The sequence below is a fragment of the Mustela nigripes genome, chromosome 9 (assembly GCF_022355385.1).
Source record: "Mustela nigripes isolate SB6536 chromosome 9, MUSNIG.SB6536, whole genome shotgun sequence".
Classification (NCBI taxonomy): Eukaryota; Metazoa; Chordata; class Mammalia; order Carnivora; family Mustelidae; genus Mustela; species Mustela nigripes.
In genome coordinates, this window is record NC_081565.1 from 54,495,775 (window position 1) to 54,516,522 (window position 20,748).

The 20,748-nt window shown below is 34.4% G+C and overlaps 1 protein-coding gene across 8 annotated transcripts in view; it reads left to right on the plus strand.

Annotated features, from left to right (window-relative positions):
- The window catches only part of MPDZ (multiple PDZ domain crumbs cell polarity complex component), a 154,323-nt gene that overhangs the window by 39,452 nt on the left and 94,123 nt on the right, over positions 1-20,748 (plus strand). For all 8 annotated transcript variants that reach the window (XM_059411623.1, XM_059411628.1, XM_059411630.1 and 5 more), the window contains exons 4-10: positions 12,365-12,574; positions 12,972-13,111; positions 13,786-13,999; positions 14,722-14,850; positions 16,886-17,095; positions 19,402-19,516; positions 19,865-19,953. In XM_059411623.1, coding sequence (XP_059267606.1) covers positions 12,365-12,574; positions 12,972-13,111; positions 13,786-13,999; positions 14,722-14,850; positions 16,886-17,095; positions 19,402-19,516; positions 19,865-19,953 — 1,107 coding nt within the window. The remainder of the gene's footprint in view (positions 1-12,364; positions 12,575-12,971; positions 13,112-13,785; positions 14,000-14,721; positions 14,851-16,885; positions 17,096-19,401; positions 19,517-19,864; positions 19,954-20,748) is intronic.

Consider the following 20,748-nt stretch of genomic DNA (forward strand, 5'->3'; position numbering starts at 1 on the left):
ACTATTGCTTTTGATGAGAAGAGCTGATAAATGTCGCACCTTTTTTTCAGTCTATCACAGACACCTCTCCCCTGTAACAATAAAAGGAAAGTACTATTAAAAAAATCAAACAAGTATGAAAAAGAAACCATTGCTTTTGAAATTAGTGGACTTTACTTGGAATTTCAGGAACTCAGGAGATAGGTTAAAGAATCCTGTAATATCTTACTTCATTGTAGAACTTTTTTTTTTATTTAATGGTATACTTAAAATTTATTTTATGACAATAATGACAAAAGTTTAAAACTGTGGTTGTTTTAAGTTCAGGTTATTTTGCAGTCTTTACTCAAGTATTCATATGCATTTTAGGAAATTGGGGGGGATTTGAATATTTTCAACTATGAGAATTCCTATAGATTTTAGTGAAATTTAGACCTTTAAAAATAAGTTTATGAATTACAAATGGAATACTCTGCATTATGCTGACTGAACCTGACATTTTTATGCATTGTGTATTGATTGTAATTATGATGTAATTTTAAGAATAAACAAAATTTTCATAGATGCAACTCTGAATGAAGACTAGAATATTCTAAAATAGCATAACCTGCCATGTGGCCTTTCATTTAACTTGATGACATCACTTATGTTGTATAGACTTCGCAGTTTTGCACTTGATCTTGTCATTTAATAGTCTATAACAATAGACCTTGCTTTAGTTAGATTATTGACATAGAGCATTTATATATGCCTCTCTAAATATCAAAAGGGAGAAGGCAAGAAGAGTCTTGGGTACTCTTTTTTTTAATGGAAATCTTTTCTTTTTTTAAGATTTTATTTATTTATTTGACAGGAGAGAGATCACAAGTAGGCAGAGAGGCAGGCAGAGAGAATGGGAGAAGTAGACTTTCTGCTGAACAGGGAGCCCCACACTGGGCTTCATCCCAGGACCCTGGGATCATGACCTGAGCTGAAGGCAGAGGCTTAAGCCACTGAGCCACCCAGGCACCCCGAGTCTTGGATACTATTTAATTCATTTTTTTCTTTGCCTTTTATCTTGAGTTTCTTGGTTGATGATTTATCCTTTTTATTTAGTACATGGGGATTTTATGTGCCACTGAAACTCTACAGAGGCAGATGCAGAAAATTTACATTCTGATTACTCAGAATGACTGCTTAAATATTTTTGGGTTAAGGAATTATTTTCTAAATTCAATAATCTTACATTTTAAATTTATCAGCCAGCAATATTCAATGGCTACTTTAAGAATATCTACAAATTCTCGTCCACTATCTGCTTTGCTATTTAACAATTCATAGCTATTAAGAGAAAAGTATTCTATCTTAGTAGGTGTGTGAACTATGCCAGGAGGAGCAATTTTATAGAATCCCTAGCATATCAGTGATTATGTAAAACATTTTATCTTAAAGAGTCCCATCCCCTAGAGCCCAATGTCTTAGACAATGGAAGTGCTCAGTAATTATCTGATGAATGAAATGAAATTCACAGAGAAAATGTGAAATTATTCTTATTCCATCAGAAAATGCCCCTCTTCCCACCACCTTATAATTTGCTGCTTCATTTTGTATCGTGTTTAGTTCAGGAGCTGTGGAGGTACTTTATGTCCAAAATAGTCTCGTCACATTAAGCTAATCCCCTTTGAACATGCAACTCAATTTCTTTAATTAGCTTTAAAAATAAGGATCATTAAATCAGAGTGCCACCATCAATTACTGTGCATGGGTTTGCCTGTTCAATAATGCATCAGAGTTGTGCTCTAATCAGTATTTCACTGAAAGATTTATGGAAAAGGAGGCCTCCCTTGCTTCCAAACTTGAAATACAGTTCTATTATGTCTAAAATTTTTTCCTGTGATTGCTACCATTTTAGATGCTGTATTTCATTGAATACTCTTGGTATCCTATCCATTTTTGCATTTCATATTTGGGATCAGTTCCAGAGAGTGTTTTACAGCATTTTTGTAAATTCACAAGAAAATAGGCACTTTTCTTGTTCTGCAAGAAGAAAAGACAAGGTGCAGATTAAAAAAAAACAAAACAAAACAAAAAACAGTCTGCATTTCTATGAGGTGCACCTGTTACGGCAAATTCCCCAGAGAGTGCTTTAATTTTTATTTCTCATTATGTTAAGGAGTAACAAACAAACAAAAATGGGGAAATTGAACTAGCAATATATGCTTATAAATTTATTTAAAGTCTACCAAAACTAAGATTGTAAAAGTAGTGGTCATTTTTCTTGCTTAATGCAAGATAATATGTATTTTAGCTTTGAAATGATAGAAATATCCATCAAATTATATAAGCATTTGGGTTACTTTGTTCTCATTGCTATTCTGTGGGTTTAGAATAGTTGAAACAACAGGACTAGTAAACAGGTTTTGATAATGTATATAAAAATGCTGTAGGAAATTCAGTTCGATCCTAAGCAATCATTTTTCTAGACAGTTATATAAGTACTTCTGGGAAGATTGATGTTATCCATTAACATAGAGCTAATAATATTAACTTCCTTTTCAGTTAACAATCCAGAAGGGATATATGAAACATAAGAAGTCAGTATTTCAATATTTTTATTGTTAGTTAAGTTAGTTAAGTGAATCTGCATGTTTGAAGATGTTATATTTAGTTAAACTTAGGTATATAATCATATTTATATGATCAAAATATTTAAGACATTGAGCTTTTCAAGTATTTTTGGAACAAAATTAATTTTGTATAATTATTGAAAAAAATTTTAATTTGGAATCTCATACAAATATATCAACCTTTTATCAGGGTGGGTCAACATACTTCAGTATAAAAGTATTAGATGACATAATGATTATTTTTTTAATTCTAATTTGGTGTGCAATTAAATGATTACAAGTTATAAAAACTCATAATCTTTGAGAAGAAAAATCTACGTGTGCTAATGAGGTTAAAACGCACTTGCTGAGGATTCATTTTGACTTGAGCACTTGTTGAAGGATTTATTCTGTAGATGGGAATTAGCCAGTTGAATCCATACCAAGCCAGCAGAGAGTCATACATCACACTAATAGACTTGGCTTCATCTTCAGATACCCAGTTTCTATATTCTCTTTCACTTAAGGTGAATGCCTGGTAATTGAACTTTAAAATCTGAGTTTCTGTCAGAAGATTTAGCTTGATAATATGGAGGCTGTTCAAAGCACCTTCTTTCTTTCAGAGAAGTGTACATTTTATCAGTCATCAGAGTGCCAGGTTCTGTGCTCTGATTTTATCACTTACCTTACAAACTTAAAAAGAGAGAGAGAGAGAGAGAGAGAGAGAGAGTTAACATACAGTAAAGGGCAAAATTACGTAGTTCAAGGATTTTTTTTTAATAAATCGAATGTACACATACAACTCTTCACCTAAATCAAAGTACAGAAAATTATTAACACTCCACAATACTTTGTATCCTCTTTGTTGGTCCTCATCCTCTTCCCAAAGAATCACTTTTTTTTTCCAGCCTATGTGAGGTAAAATTGTCATATAATTGTGTTTGTTTAAAATACACAAAGTGATATTTGATACACACATACATAGTGAAATTATTACCACAGTGAGGTAGTTAACATATCTGTCACCTCTGTAATAATGTTTTTTTGTGTGTGTGGTTTAAATGTTTAAGATCTACTCACTTAGCTTTCAAATATACTATTGAGTACTGTTAACTATAGTGACCACACTGTACATTAAATCCCCAGAAAGTTCTTGTAACTGGAAGTTTGTACCCTTTGATCAACACCTCCCCACATCCTCTAGCTCCTGGCAACCACCAGTCTACTCTCTGTTATGTGAGATTGGCTTTTTTAGATTCCTTGTAGAAGTCAGGTTCATATACTGTTTTGACTGTTACCCACAAGTATTTGAATTTTATATAAATGCAGCCTGAGTACACATGCTTTGTTCCTGGCTTTGTCTTCACTTTGTGTCTGTGATTTTCCTTCGTGTTATTATATGTAGCTATAGTCTCTTTCCATTCTTCATTGTAGGAATGTACTAGACTATATCTGTACTTTGTGGATAGTAAGTTTTTACTAGTTTTTGGCTATTATAAACAGAACTGCCATAAATGTTCTAGTACATGTTCTTTGGTGTTCATTAAATATGGATTTCTCTTGGATGTTTACTTACGAGTGAAATTTCTGGGTCTTAAGGTATGTATTCAGCATTTATAGATTCTTCCAGTTGATTTCCAAGGAGTTTTGGGTCTGTGCTCTCACTACAATGTAAGAAAATTTTCGTGGCTCCACATCAGTGCTTACACTTGCTACTGTCAGTTTTGAATTCCTCTTTTTCTAATTGTAGGCATTCTGAGGGGTATGTTGTAGTATCATATGATGACTAATGATACTTTTCATATGCTTTTGATCATTTGGATATCCTCCTTTGGGGAGTTCCTGTTTTAAGTCTTTTGCCAATTTTTCTACTGGTTTGTCAGTCTTTACAGAGTTATAACAGGTTTTTAAAAATATTTTCTGAATACAACTTTGTTGGACATTTATATTGCAACTGTCTTTTTTTTTTTTGCTTTGTATCTTGATTTTTGAGTCTCTTAGTTATATGTTTTGATGACCAGAGGTTTTTTTTTTTTAATTTTAATAAAGTCTAATTTGTATAACCTTTACTCTATGTGCATTGCCTTATTTGTCCTACTTAAGAAATCATTGGTTATGCCAAGGATATAGAGATTTTCTCTCAGAAGCTTGTTTTAGCTTCTAAATTTAGGCTGTGTATGAGGTAAAGTATGTATGTTAATTTTCCATTTGACTATCCATTTGAACCAGAACCATTTATTGAAAAGATCATTTTTTTCTCCCTTACACTGGCACACTAAATCATGTGGCCATATATATATGACTCTGTTTCTAAACTTTAGGTTGTATTCAGCTTTTTAAAATAATTTTATCATTTTATTTTATTTTTTTTAAAAAGGTTTTATTTATTTATTTGACAGACAGAGATGACAAGTAGGCAGAGAGGCAGGCAGAGAGAGAGGAGGAAGCAGACTCTCTGTTGAGCAGGAGCTCCATCCCAGAACCCTGAGATCATGACCTGAGCCAAAGGCAGAGGCTTAACCCACTGAGCCGCCCAGGTGCCCCAATTTTATCATTTTAAATGCAATCTTTTTTTAAGTTTTAGTTTATGCCCCCCCCCCGCCCCAGGAAATAGAGCTGCTTTTTAAAATATTGACTCTATCAACTTTATTTAGAATGTTGTTCAGATCTTTCATATCCTTGATTTCTCCTCCCCCCATTCTATCAGTTACTGAAAGGAATAAGTTATAATCTCTACTTATGATTGTGAATTTGTCTGTTTCTCATTTGGATCTGAGTCCTTTGGCCCTACAAATTTTGAGATTATATTTTTGTTTTTATTTTTTTAAGATTTTATTTATTTATTTGACAGAAGGAGAGCACAAGCAGGGGGAACAACAGAGGGAGAAGGAGAAGCAGGCTCCTCATAGAGCAGGGAGCCCTGTTTTGGGCTGGGATCCCAGGATCCTGGGATCATGGCCTGAGCTGAAGGCAGACGTTTAAAGAGGGAGCAAGCCCAGGTACCCCTGAGGTTATATTTTTAGATGACTTAGACTGTCTTGTCTTTCCATGAATTGAGCCTTTATCTATATGAATTGTCCCTCTTTATCTCTAGTAATGCTTCTTGACTTCAAGTCTGTTCATCTGATACTAGGGCAGGTATACCATTCATCTTCTGTTTAATGTATATGTGGTGGCTCTTTCTCCTTTCATCTTTATCTTTTCTGTTATTAACTTGTATCTTCAGTGAATAGCATCTATGTGTTTTTTTGTGTTATACAATCTTAAAATTATTGTTATTTAACTATTAATAAACTTTAATTGACCTTTTTTTCTTTTTGTCTTGTTTATTTATTTTTTTGGTATTAGTTCACTTTATATTTCATCTTTTTCTGTTAACACGCTACTGATACTTAATTTTATTATTCTTTTAGAGGTTACCCTAAAGATTATAGTAAGTATCCTTGGCCTATTTGAGTCAACTTTTAAGAAAAACCTTATTTTGTGATAATTATACGTTCTCAGTAATTTTTCAATATTGTATAGAGCGGTCCTCTATGTACTTCAGCAGGTTATCTCCAGTGGTAACGTCTTGGTAACTAAAATAAAGTATCAGAAGCACAGAAACTGATAATGGTTTAATGTCCATCATTTTTTTTTTTTCAGTCTGTGACATTCTTTCTCTTGCATAGATTTGTGTAATCACCATCACAGTCTAGATACTATTCCATCACCACAATGATCTCTCTGTGCTACTCATTAATTGTTATACCCTGTTCCCTCCCCGCCACCATCCCTGTCCCCTGGCAACTTTGCTGTCTTTATAAACCACTTCAAGAATTTTATAAACATAGTCATAATGTATGGGACTTTTGAAATTATCCTTTTTGCACCCACCTCTTGAGGGACCCTTTGTTTCTTTCCAGTTTTTCACTCTTGTAGATAAAGCTGCTGCATGGTTTTGCATGTGCATAATTTTATTTTCTGTATAATAAATGCCTAAGAGTGTAATTGCCATGTTGTAGGATAGATGCATATTTAGTTTTTTTAGACCCTGACAAACTCTTTGTCAGAGGGATTCTACCATTTTACATTCCTACCAGCACTGCGCAAGCAGGCCATTTTCTCCACATTCTCACCAGCATTTGGTGCATGTCATTATTTTTTTATTTAATCATTCTGATAGGTATATAGTGATATTCTTTGTGCTTTTAATTTGCATTTCTCTAATGGATAATGATGTTGAACATCTTCTGTGTTCTTATTTGCCATCTGCATATCCTCTTTGGTGAAATGTCTTTGTTCCTTTTCTAATTGAATCTTCTTTAGCATGGAGATTTGAGTTTTTTTCCTTTAGGCCAGACATCAGTCTTTTGTCAGATATATAACCCTTAACTTATTATGATATTACTTTAATTAGAACTTTTGCTTCTTCTTGGGAAATTAAAGAAACTTAGTACAGTTCAACCTCCTGTACCCTACTTGTGTCTTCTGTGTAATTATTCTGTACGTATCTATATTTCATTTCATTCCTACCTATATTTAAAACTCCATCCCTTTAAAAAAAGAAAAAAAAATTATTTATTTATTTTAGAGAGAGTTTAAGAGCGAATGGGGGGAGGGCAGAGGGAGAGAGAGAATCTGAAGCAGGCTCACTCCTGAGTGCAGAGCCTGATGCAGGGCTCCATATCATAACACCAAGATCACAAACTCAGCTGGAACGAAATCAGAGCCTTTTAATAGATGGGGCCACTCAGGTGTGCCCCGATTTACTTTAAACCCTTGGGGCGCCTGGGTGGCTCAGTGGGTTAAGCCGCTGCCTTCAGCTCAGGTCATGATCTCAGCGTCCTGGGATCGAGTCCCACATCGGGCTCTCTGCTCGGCAGGGAGCCTGCTTCCTTCTCTCTCTCTCTCTGCCTGCCTCTCTGCCTACTTGTAATCTCTCTCTGTCAAATAAATAAATAAATCGAAAAAAAAAAAAAAAACCCAAAACCCCTTTTTTGTGTTCTCCAGTCTTTTTTCTGCATTAGGGAAATTTCTTGAGGGATCTTTTGTGTTTCTGAGAATTTACTTGTGTATTTCTTTTGTAGAATTCTGAAGCAGTACTGTCTCTGTGTGTGTGTAGGGAAGGTATTCTGAAAATGCTAAGTTGATTTTTTTTTTCATTTTTAGTTTTTTAAATTCTATTGTCTTCTGTTTTTCATTGATTAACTTGGAAGTTTAGTTGTCAGTTTTATTCTTCTTTGAAGATAAGGTGCCTTTTTGTTCTGGTGGCTTTAGATCTTTCCTCTGTCTTGGCCTTCAACAGTTTTACTATGATGTGCTGTGGTAGTCAGCCTCTGGGATGGAGGTAATCCCTGCCTTCTGGTGTTCACGCTCTTGTGTGATCTCTTCTCTTTGAGTGTGGGGTCGCTTTATTGATTTGCTCCTGATGACTAGAATATGGTAGAAGTGATTGTTTCTTCCTGATACCTTTAAAGATTTTTTCACAGCACTCTCTATAAATTTTCTGATTGATCTCAATGGGAGGGTTAACTCTGATGTAGCTCTTTCCACAGGGTCAGCTTAATTGTGTACAGAGAACCAAAGACAATTTTTTTGTTTTCTTGGGATGCTGTTACAGAAGCAGCTCTCTTAGCACACCTCCAAATAAGTGACTTGCTAGACAGAAAGATACTGTTCTTCAAGGTGTATGTATGGCTGATGCTTAGAGTGCAAAACACTTATTTTCAGACATTTTCTTGTGTGTACTTTTGCAGCTGTCCCCAGATAAATGTGCATTCATCAGAGTCATTTTTAGAGCGGTTTTGCCCATCATAATTATTTTTATAGTTATTTGACTTTGTTATATAATATAAAAATTTATGGCAAAGGATTTTTTTTTCATGAAAACTTACTTAAATTCTTTTGAAGGACTATGTAAATGAATTGATAAAACAGTTGTTAGTAAATTGGTTGTGTGTAGTCAAACTGTAACACACTGAAGAAAGATCTCATAAAAATCCGGGTTTCTTAAATTATTTCTCAAGTCTCCACATTCTTGCTTCATCTTAAAGAGACTGAGATGGAAAGTAATGCCATATTAAATGAGTGCAGTTCATGTAAAAAAGAAGTGGGGAGCTCTCATGCATCAAGATATTTGTGAATGAATGCACCCATGCTTTAAGTTAAAATAAAGTACTTACGTTATATATCTGTCCTGTGTTATGAGTTCTACCCTACCTGGCCTTTTGAAATAACAACCAATTTCTGTTCTGACTGTATTCTATTTTTTTTTTAATTAAAGATTTTGTTTATCTATTTATTTATTTAAGAGAGGGAGAGAGAGAGAGAACACAAGTGAGCAGAGATGTGGAGGGACAAGCAGACTCCCTGTTGAGTGGGGATCCTTATGGGGGGAGGATCCTAGGACCCTGGGATCATGACCTGAGTGGAAGTCAGACACTTAAACAACTGAGCCTCCCAGGACCCCTCTGACTTCGTCTTAAAAGAAGGCTTGTTCTATATTTCTAAATGTGAAGGGTGTTTCATCCTGCCTTTTTACAAAGAATTTTGACTTTTTAGTTGAGTAATTTACATAATCTTCATTTTATTATGTTTTATGTATTAGCACTAATTCAGATCCATAAATTAAGTTAATGTGTTTATTTACTAAAACCATAAAAAGCCTTTTAAGATTGAAATATTCAGCCAGAACTTAAACAGAGAACAGATAATTATTTAGTGACTCTTGCTCATTTACTAGCAACTTCCATAAATCATACAGATTGTTTATCTGTATATAAAAATCACCAGATAGTTGTGTTTTCTTCTGTTTATTTTATATTTATAAACCAAGATGGGAGTCAAGATTTTTTAATTAAACATTTATACTGTGTCTGCTATGAACAGGTCTATCAAGACAAGTAAGATCCATTTCTGTTTCTCAAGGAGATTATAGCTTGGATAGCCATTTTATTAAATAGTTACGGCAGAGTCAAAGGTGTCTTTGTGCTTTACTCTGAGTGTAAATCTGCACATTTAAAAAACAACCCTTTTGTATGATGATATAATTAAATTGTAGTTTTTAAATACGTGATCTCTTTAACCTCTACTCTTACATTTACATAGACCTCAGGGGCCAAGAGGAGACAGGAGGAGTCATTGACATTGGTAAAAGCCTTAACAAATTTGGAAAAGACCATTGATATTCAGTACTTTCCTATGATTCTCATAGTACTGTACTTGTTCTGGTCCTGTAACTTTACTTTTGAGTTCTTTCACACCTAGTCTTCCATAAAATCAGAGCTTCTGTTTCACCAGTTAACTTCATATAGATAAACTCTCTATTCTTGGAATGTGATTTGTTCATTCTGGCTTACCGTAGCAGAAGTCCAAATATTTTTCTCCTATGGAAACATACTATAGGCATGAGGTCTTGGTGTGTGGGATCCTCAGCCTGTCACATATTTCATTATGCCATCTGCTTCAACCTGAGCAGTGTATCTTCTGCTGGCAGACTTTACTGAAGTTGCCATGGCTCAGGATTAAAAAAAAAAAAAAAAGAAAAAATCAAATTTGGCATAAGGAGCTTGCTTTTGAAAAAATAATAATTGATCATTCCTGCTGTAGATTTTAAAATAACCATTTGAGAGGATTCCCAAAACCCTCTTCTCAACTCAGTGATCTCTTTCATCTGTGATTGTAGAATGCCAGTATAATATAAGCCAGTATAAGTTGGGTTATTGGTAACTTTGTTAACTTACTGAGTCTTTTATTTAATTTTAAGGACAGGTAACATGCTCTTAGGCATGGATTAGTAATATGTTATAAAATATTTTGATTGCTCTGTCAATGAAAATTTTACCTAATATCTTATTTCTAGAAATGATACCTCAAATGACCGTTTCTTATGTGTATAGTGCATAGGAACACCTTCTTGAAAAAATTCAGATCATAGTCTGCTTATTAGGTGTGTGCCTTCATGTAATATTGGCATCTGAAAAATGGTAATAATGACAGTGGAAGAGTTGTTGGGGAGATGAAATCAGAGTAAGTCCCTAAAAAACAAAACAAAACAAAAAAAACCACATTTATTCTGCAAATGTATATTGAATACCAGCTCGGTGCAAGGCACTCCTGTAGAGAATGAAGGACATAAGAGAGAATAAAATAGTCCAATTCCTTCACTGGGGAATTCTACATTCAAGTCTGTCCACAGAGATTGGGATGGAAGTTCCGTGACAACAGGGTCCATGGCAAGTGCCAAGGAGAAAAACAGAACAGGATAGGCTCGTGGAGCATTAGTGGTGTGATGCTGTCTTGGGTAGCGTTGTCAGGGAGAGCTTCTCTGGGATGAAGTTGAGCACACCTGTATGAAATTAAGCGATAAGCATGTAGATGTTGGGGGAAGGATGTACATGGCTGATAGAGTGAGCAGTTTGCTTTGAGGAACTGTGAAGGGGTTGATGTAGATGCATTCTGCTGGGTGAGGGACACAGTGCAGGAGATGAGTTCAGAGAGTGATCCAAAGTATTACTGATTTACTCTTTCTGATAAATAATTGTGGGTAAAAATTTACAGTACAGACATCCTACAGAAATGGGAAATTATTTAGCTTTAACCTGATAATCTATGTAATAGACACAAGTAATCATAGAATGCTTTTCCAGAATGGAATGATCTTTTTTGTCATTGCTATTACTTATGTCATTGTATCTGGAGTTAGCCAAACTGCAAGGCTTGAGGGCACAGTCCTCCAGATTTCCAACTCTGTTGGAGACTTTTGATACCAGGAGCAAACAGTTAAGGTCTGACTATGATGTTAGAGGGAAGAATCCACAAACGACTACCTTTACTTCTGAGATGAACTTCAAGTTCTGGATGTTCCCCAAACCACTCTCAGGTATGATAATTCAGTATAAGGACCTACAGAATTTATTGGAAGCTTTTCTACTCATGCTTATGGTCCATTGAAAGGAAAGCATCCAGGTATAAAATCAGCCAAAAGAAGAGATGCATAGTATAGCCTGAGGATTTCAAATATGAAGCTTCCATTTTCCTCACAAAATGTTTGCTTTTCAGAATTGGTGTGTGACAGTATGCACGGAGTCTTGCCAACCCAGGAAGCTCACCTGAGTTTGGTGCTCAGAAACGTTATTAGGATATCATTTCATAGGCATGATTAACTGTCTATGTGATTTAGCTTAGTGTCAGTTTGGGCTGGTGTCTTGTGGACTTGGAGTTCACCATGAATATCTGGAAGCTCCAGGGGTTTAGAGGTTCCTTCCTAGGAGCTGGGAATACAGGTCAGACCTCTTTTCAGGAAAGACCAAATTCTTTGCTATGTATATTATTCTAAAAATTCAAGAATATTAAAGATTAAATGGCCCTCTCTCTCAGGGACAACTAATGTTATTATAGTATTTTATAATGTGTATATTTTCCCACATTTAATATAAATATAAACATCTTTTTTGAATGTGCACTGTGTCATACTGTACACATTGGTCGATAGCTAGCCTTTTGTACTTCAGTGTACATGTGAATATGTATGTTTGTGTGTGTTTTAATGGCTACCTTAAAGTTGAACACTGGAGGTAGGTTTTGAAATTTTTCTTCCCTAATAAAAACAATGCTGCATTGAGCATCCTTATACACACATCTTTGTGTATTATTTTCATTTTTCTCTTTGAAATTAATTTCTTGAAATTCAGTAGCTCAATCAAAGGAAATGGAAATTTTGTAATTTCATGTGTAGTTTATTATTACCCCTCTGGATGTTTTCTACGAGATAGTTTATGGAATGTCAGACTTGTTAATAATCTTCATATTGCTCTCAGGTAAACACTACAGCATCGGCAATTTCAAATGTTGAATATGCTCACATTCCAAATCTCAGCCCAGCTGTAATTCCTCCTCTGCAAAATGAATTGTTCTTATCATCTTCAAATAATGGGAATTTGGAAGCATTTATAGGATCTGGTACTATACATATCAATGGGAAACCTGCTTGTGATGAATTTGATCAACTAATCAAAAATATGGCCCAGGTAAGAATATTTCTTCTTGTTAGTTACAATAGAACAGTGTAATCAAGTCCTGAATAATTGGAAGAATATGTATATGTTTATATTACATTATATAAATATGTAATATATATTGTTAAATATATTTATGAGGACATTTTTAACATCTGAAAACATTGAAATGGAAAAGAAGTAAATTTTGCGTGAGATTGGATGGTCAAGAAATTTTTGTTTCATTTTTCTTTTTTTTTTTCATTCTTCAGGATCAATAATAAAATACATCATTCTAGGTGATGAGTGATAAAGGTTATCTGAGGAAATTCTTCTAAATTATTTTTTTAAACTTAGTAATACCTCTAATAAAATAACTGAATTGAGTGATTAACTTTCAGTTTTGTTTTTTGCCTTGTTTCCTGAACAGGGTCGCCATGTAGAAGTTTTTGAGCTCCTCAAACCTCCATGTGGAGGCCTTGGGTTTAGTGTTGTGGGACTCAGGAGCGAAAACCGGGGTGAACTGGGAATATTCGTGCAGGAGATCCAAGAGGGCAGTGTGGCCCACAGGTAAGACTTTCATGGCATCTTCTCTGTTTTTGATACTATATTCAGAAGGTGTTGAAGACCTTGGGAAAATTTAGAGAAAGAAAATGAATAAAAACAGAAACTTAATGTAATCTGTTATTAATCAGTTTTTAAAAATTTTTAACAATAATGTGATAAAAAGCAAGTACTTGGAAGGGAGAGTATCTTTTAAATGCAGTGATAATCACTTTTTAAAAAGGAAGGAAAGGAAAATTTGAGTAGGACATTAGTCTCATAATTATTAAGTGGGCTCTTTTTGATTAGATTTAAAAGTTGCAGTATTGGAAAGTATACAAGTGACCCATGGTAACTTGAGCTGTATTTTTTTAATATGTTCAAAACAACTAAACGTATCCACCTTTGCTTTTTATCTAAGACAAAACATACTGGTTGAGTGAGTAGCTGTAAAGAAGGTAGCTTTGAGATGGGAGAGATTGATTAAGAATGGATAACTGGAGCCCAGACTTAAATTTTTAGTATATGTGCCGCCGAAGCGAGCACCCAGACTTAAATTTTTAAAAGTAAAATTACAGGGAAAAGCTTAAAAAGTGTGGACATTAGAAAACTGGCTTAAAAGTACCCTGAAAATATATGCCAAAGAAGCTGTCATTTTCTTGAAAGCTGTCAGATGTCTTCTACCCCTTCATTCCTGTTAGAGATGGAAGATTGAAGGAAACCGATCAGATCCTTGCTATCAATGGACAGGCACTTGATCAGACAATTACACATCAGCAGGCTATCAGCATCCTGCAGAAAGCCAAGGATAATGTCCAGCTAGTTATTGCCAGAGGCTCATTGCCTCAACTCATCAGCCCCATAGTGTCCCGGTCTCCATCTGCAGCCAGCACAATTTCAGCTCACTCTAACCCGGTGAGTACGCAAGATTTGTAAAAGGGACAGATATTATTTTTCTAGTTCTTATTGGTAGTCTACAGATTTCCGTTTCTTTTAGGTCCTTGTATTTCATGAGTTTTTCCTATTTTATTCTTTTATCTCTCTCTCACTGGAATATTAGTTATTTAACTATAATTAAGTTACTACCTTCTAAGTCAACTTTTACCTTTCTTTATGTATTCTTCTAGTTGACCACATTCCTCAAAAAAAAAAAATCAATTTTTCAATAAACCTGATTCTATCTGTAGACAGATAATAGTCTTGTTTTTGCTTTATAAATTACAGAATTATAGTCTTTGAGTTAGCAGTCAATGACTTTAAGGAGTCCTCTAATTTGAAATCCTGTGGAGCAAGATTTTATAGAAGATAATCTTAACAGGTGATGATTTTTCCTTGATCTTTTTCTTTTTTTAGAAGTTCTACAAAGGATCTTGCAAATCATTGCCTATCTTCAGCTGGTTAAATGTGGTTACTAAAAAGATGTATTGATAATTTCAAGAATGACTATATCAATAGCAGTAACAATCTGTTGAGAGGGAAGTATACTAAATGAAAGGGACATTGTTAAGGCTTATTATTATATCCGAACTCCCATTATTTGATACCAATCACAAAATAATAGTCACAAAAATCTCAATCATAATAAAACTTTAGTTTTCCCCAATTTTTTCAAATTCATGTAGAAGTTTTGTTTTCAGGTTCACTGGCAGCACGTGGAGACTATTGAACTGGTGAACGATGGATCTGGACTAGGATTTGGCATCGTTGGAGGAAAAGCAACTGGAGTGATAGTAAAAACCATTCTGCCTGGAGGAGTAGCTGACCAGGTAAGCTACTCCAGTAGGTGTTTCATGTTGCTTTATCAAATTGTATGCCTTCATCTTTTATATTTTCTCTTAGGAAGAAGAAACTCTGGCCTTATGTAATGTCAAAGAAGCTGGGTTAGAAGAAGCTTCTGTTTTGCGGGGCTTTTTCGAAAGTATGTTCTTAACCCTGGGAGAAAGATCTTTGAACAGGGACATTGATGTTAAGTTACAGTTCTATTTATTTATTTTTTTTAAAGATTTATTTATTTCAGAGAGAGAGAGAGAGAGTGAGAGAACAAGGAGGAAGGTGGAGGGAGAGGGAGTGAAAGAATCTCAAGCTGACTCCCCACTGAGTGCAGGGCTTGATCCCAGGACCCTGAGATCATGACCTGAGCCAAAAGCAAGAGTTGGGGGCTTAACCAGTTGAACCAAGCCAGGCACCCCTTAAGTTACAGTTTTAGGCAATGATCTTAAGACTTTTGTAGAACGACAGACTAAAGCCCAGGTTATAGATTTGATCATTATAGAGGTAGCTACCCTTTATTTTATGATTACAAATTGTATTTGTAAAACTAGTCAGCTGCTTTACAGCCACAAGATATTATGGAAGGAAAAATACTTTATTATTGAGAGAAAAAACAAGTCCCTTTAGTGATGGGTCACTTGTCATCTTTGTAAATGAAGCACAGCCTATTTTTATCACTTGGATTAGTTTGTGCTGGTATTGCCATTTATGTTCTGTGACACTGCTGGAATATATATATGTGAGAAAAGTTGTTGTAAAATTACTAGTTATAACTCATATTTTAATTTGAGAAGTTCTAGTGTTAAGTGACTTTTTCTTTGGTTATAACATTTTGTTGTAAAGTCGGTTGTTTTTGCATTGTATGTTTAAACTTAACCTAGTTAAGTCAGTTCATGAAATATTTCTCGTATTCCTAAATGAAAGGCCTGTGTAATGGCAGCTTTATCAGTAGAGATATTGACTGTAGCTCAGTAATGTGAATATTTTCTCTCTTTTAAATATGAGCCAGCCTCTAACAGTATTTAATGAAATTCCCCTAGTTGACTGGTCTGCAGTAAATTGAGCTTTGTCTTCAGTATAGAACTGCAGTACCCGATACTGTAGCTGCTTGTAGCTACTTGCTACTTTTAAAATTCAAGTTTAAATTAATTAAAATTAAATAAAATGAATGCCTAGGGTTCCTGGATGATGTAGTCAGTTAAGTGTCCAACTCTTGGTTTCAGCTCAGGTCATGATCTCTTGGGTCATGAGATCAAGTTCTGAGTCAGGCTCCATGCTCAGCACAAAGTCTGCTTAAGATTCTCTCTCTTGCCCCTCTGTCTCACCCCACACCCATCCCAACCCCGCTTGAGCTCTTTCTCTCTAAAATAAATAAAGGAAATTTTAAAAAATTAAATAAAATGACAAATTCAGTTCCTTGGTTGGACTGGATACATTTCAGGTGCTCTAGAACCACCTGTCACTAGTAGCTGCCATATTGGGTGATGCAGAGCATTTCCGTCACTGCAGAAAGTTCTAGTGAATAGTGTTTGTATAATAGTAAGACTCCATCTAAATTTTCATCTATTTCATCTGAAAATTATTCTGTTAGGGAGATTTTTAACTGAAAGTATAAGACAGAAATGTGGTATTAGTTCACTGCTTTTTGGTGGTTTTCTGTATTTTTTGAGTAATGTGTATTTGCATATGCTTCATCTTTGCTTAGTGGCATTTTCTTTTCTTTTCTTTTTTTCTATTCTCAAGAAACTTATAAAAGACTAATATTTTCCTATATATACAGTGGGTAAAAATCGAATTGAAATGCTGTTATCAACTATTGATTTAAGGAATGTTTGTGAATTTCAGTTACTTATATCACATTGAATAATGTTAAGATGCATCAAAAGGCAGTTAAAATAACAACCACGTTTCATGTTCTGTGATTGCTAATTCACATTACTGCTATTTTAAAATTATTTTCTTTCCCTCATTTAGGATTTCCCTGATGAAATTTAAATATTAGTAGCCTGATTAACAGATCTTTTTATTCAGCATGGGCGACTGTGCAGTGGAGACCACATTCTAAAGATTGGTGACACGGATCTAGCAGGAATGAGCAGTGAGCAAGTAGCACAAGTGCTCAGGCAGTGTGGAAACAGGGTTAAATTGATGATTGCAAGAGGTGCCATTGAAGAACCAGCAGCACCCACCTCTTTGGGCATCACCCTCTCCTCATCCCCATCTTCTACACCGGAAATGCGGGTAAGTAGATAGAAACAGTTACTCAGAACCTCATAGACAGTAACATTTAGATAATAGTGATGTTTTGAAACTAGACTTAATGATATTCATATATTAGTGCTAAAGAATGAAAATTCAAGTGTAGATTCAGCACTAATAACATCTTATTAATTAGGAGTCATGTGTAACAGATGAAAAATAGGTTTCTTTAAAAAATTCTAAGTTACTCTTTTACATTTTTCTCTAAGCACATTTTTGAGGATAATCTTTTGAAAGATGATAAAATTTTAAAGGGTTATTTGCTATAATAATTCAATGTTTAATTTTATCTTTCTTTTATTTAGAAGGCTTTCTGTTAGGTGGGCTGTGAGTTCCAATCATTCTCCTTCAGTCACTTCCCTTTTAGTATCTGTTTTGGGGGTAGGAATAGGGGTAGAAGTATCAACAAAATAATTTTATCCCAAAATCTCTTAAATATTTAAGAACAGAATTACATCCAATTTCTAGTTAAGCACTATAGCAAATGCAAGTCCTGTATTTCTTTCTCATAGATCTAAAAATATCTATCATTTTTTTTTTTCTGTTAAAGCTTTTCTAATTAGTTGCTACGGATTCTTTTTTAATAGCCTAACCTCCTCCACAAGCCCTTTAAAACTTTATTAGAACACTTGAAATTTCCATGATTCTGTTGTTTTTAGGATTGAGTTAGTTGCTATTTTTTGCAGAGGAAAAGAAGTAAAGAAAGAAAGCTTGTGTGTGAAAGTATTTAAATCACATTCTTTTGTGGTAAACAAAACATTTATTCAGCAATATATAAATGAATGCAATACCGAAAACCACTTGATGTAATTGAAAGCTTAGAAAAATATCTATTCTGTGCATATCATCATTTCTGAAGCTTGTGCCCCTTTTAAAACCATTCGATAGTCAAATTGCCACCCTCTAAAATAGCACTCGCATAAGTCTTATTAAAAATAGAAAACACATTTGTTTCAATTGAAGCAGATTTCATCCTGTCATTTTCTTGTAATTATCTAAACTTTAAACTTTTGCTAAGTTTGCACAGATAATTATGTGCAATGAAAAAATAAATCAAACTTTACTATAAACTTATATCTCACTTAGATGGACTATCAGTGAGATACAGTCAGAGTTTGCTTAAAGAAAATTAAAAAAATTACCAGCAAGCCCCAACCTGTATGTCCATTCGAGCCTTCATTCTGTTGTGATCTTTGCAAGGTTCTCTGGGGAATCTGCTGGTACCACACAAGCACATAGTGCCAGAAGCTTGCTGATGACTTACTGCACTAGTCTGCTAACACTGAATTCAGAGAACCTTGCCCTTCAGTCTAGTGTATAATTAATAACAGTTTTCCATGGTAGAGAAACCTGTTGTCAGCTGTCTTTCGGAATGAAGATCAATGCAGAAAGGCATACTTTTCATATAAAGAGCTTTTCAAGTTAAAGTCTGAATTTACAAAACAAATACAGTACAACAATTTTAAATAGCTCTATGTTGCATTTCACAGGTTTTCAAAATCACCATCAGTATATTAATAAAATATCTGGAAGACAGGTTAACTCTACTCGTGGTGTTAGCCTCAGCTATCCACTTAAGATAGCAGTAGCAACAAGTTAGTGGACACTGTGGCTCCTGTATTCTACTAGGCATTTTATACCCTGCAGAGCATTTTAAGAGCAGGGGTTTTGCAACCCACTTACCTATATGTGAATTGTGCCTCTAATAGATTGCTTACTGTTTGTCCTTGAAAAGGTTTATGTTCCTCACTTTCCCCAGAGAAAAACTGATAGGAATTTTACCTCCCTTACAGGCTTGTTTTAAGGAGTAAATTAAGACATGTCAAGTGTCTGTTATGTAGAAACTGCTCAATAAATGTTAGCTGGACTTGTTATTCTTATTCCTGGTAGACAGTTGAGCAAATCAATGATTAGAAAAATTCAGATTTGAACATGTTGACCTGAATTCAAAGCACAAGTTCTTGCAGTTGTAGACATAAAGATAACCATGCTGAAAATAGAACTTGTTAATAAGAGACTATTTGATTTTTAAAATTTTGTATACACAAATAATAATGCATTTCTTTGATAAGGGGGTGTTCATCCTTACTGCTGATGTTACTTTTGAGTAACAATGTAAATGCTCAGTTAATGTTGCCATGATTGGAGGAGTAGTCCTTTTCTAGCAGAGTTCTTTGCCACCTTATGATATATTATTCCTAAACATAGGTTGTTTTTTGCCTTTTGAATTTATCTTGTTTGTTTACAGGTTTATTGTTCTGCATATTTATTGATTGATTTTATTTTAGGTTGATGCTTCTACTCAGAAAAGTGAAGAAAGTGAGACATTTGATGTAGAACTCACTAAAAATGTCCAAGGATTAGGAATTACCATTGCTGGTTACATTGGAGATAAAAAATTAGGTAGTTTTAAATTTTTTTTTTTTAATTTGGGAATTGCCTCTAATATCTTTGTCTTGTAAAATAGTGAATTACTATTCTGTATTTTCAGATTGTTGGACCAAAAACTTCCTTAGGAATAATACACTGTAGAAAACTCTGATACGGTGCTTGACAGACAAAATCATTGTCTAATTCTCGAGACTAAGTTTCTGTTGGGTTTATTCCTATGGTTTGTTGATTTATATTTATTCAAAATTAGGACTTTATATTTGGAGAATAAAGGATGGATAGTTTTTGAGTGTGCTTTGCAAATAGTAAAAAAAAAACAACAAAAAACAAAAAACAAAAAAACCCTATTTCTAATCTTAGAACCTTCAGGAATCTTTGTAAAGAGCATTACAAAGAGCAGTGCTGTTGAACATGATGGAAGAATTCAAATTGGAGACCAAATTATAGCAGTAAGTAACACATTTAATAAGAGCTTTGTTAATTTTCATGGTTGATAAATGCATTCTCCTGGTTTGCTCAGTTTTGAGAACTACAGTTAGCTCCATACTAATTTAAGCTTTTTGGTGATTTGAAGCTGTCATTACAATTACCCGTTTTGTTGTTTTGTGGAAGAGCATTGGATGGAAGCTTCACTGATCTCAATTCTAAATAATAGAATAATTTCTGATATATCTGATTTCTGGTTGTAATGAGTTTGTTATATTATTATACTTCAGTTGCAGACAATCTAAAGACCAGATATCATAATGTTTCATGTACTTGAGTCTGAATTTTGGGATGTGTGCATTTCTTTAATATCAGTGGAATGACACTGTGTTGTTGTTGGCTCCATGTCCAGGGCTTCTTTTAGCTCTAAGAATATACAGGAATAAAAGAAATAGATCTTAACTTCCTCTTAATCAGATCAAGCCCGTCATTGTTTTTGTAGTAACCTCAGTATGTTTTGAGCATATTGCTATTTAAAGGCAGTGTACAGAATACAACTTCAGTTCAGTGTTCTTGCAAACTGGGCTACCCTAGCTACTCCTTAAAACACATATCCGAGAGACCCTACACCAGTGGCTTCCTGGTCAGGTAAGTTTAGCAAAAACTGATTAGGTCTCTTATGGATTCATAATACACATTGAAAAATCGAAGACTCGGGGAAGTTCTGCAATAGAGAAAAGTCAGCTATTTTACTTTGGGTTTTCCCAAACTTTTGTAATTGTGGGCTCTTTTTTCCTCAAACATCTATTAATATTCTT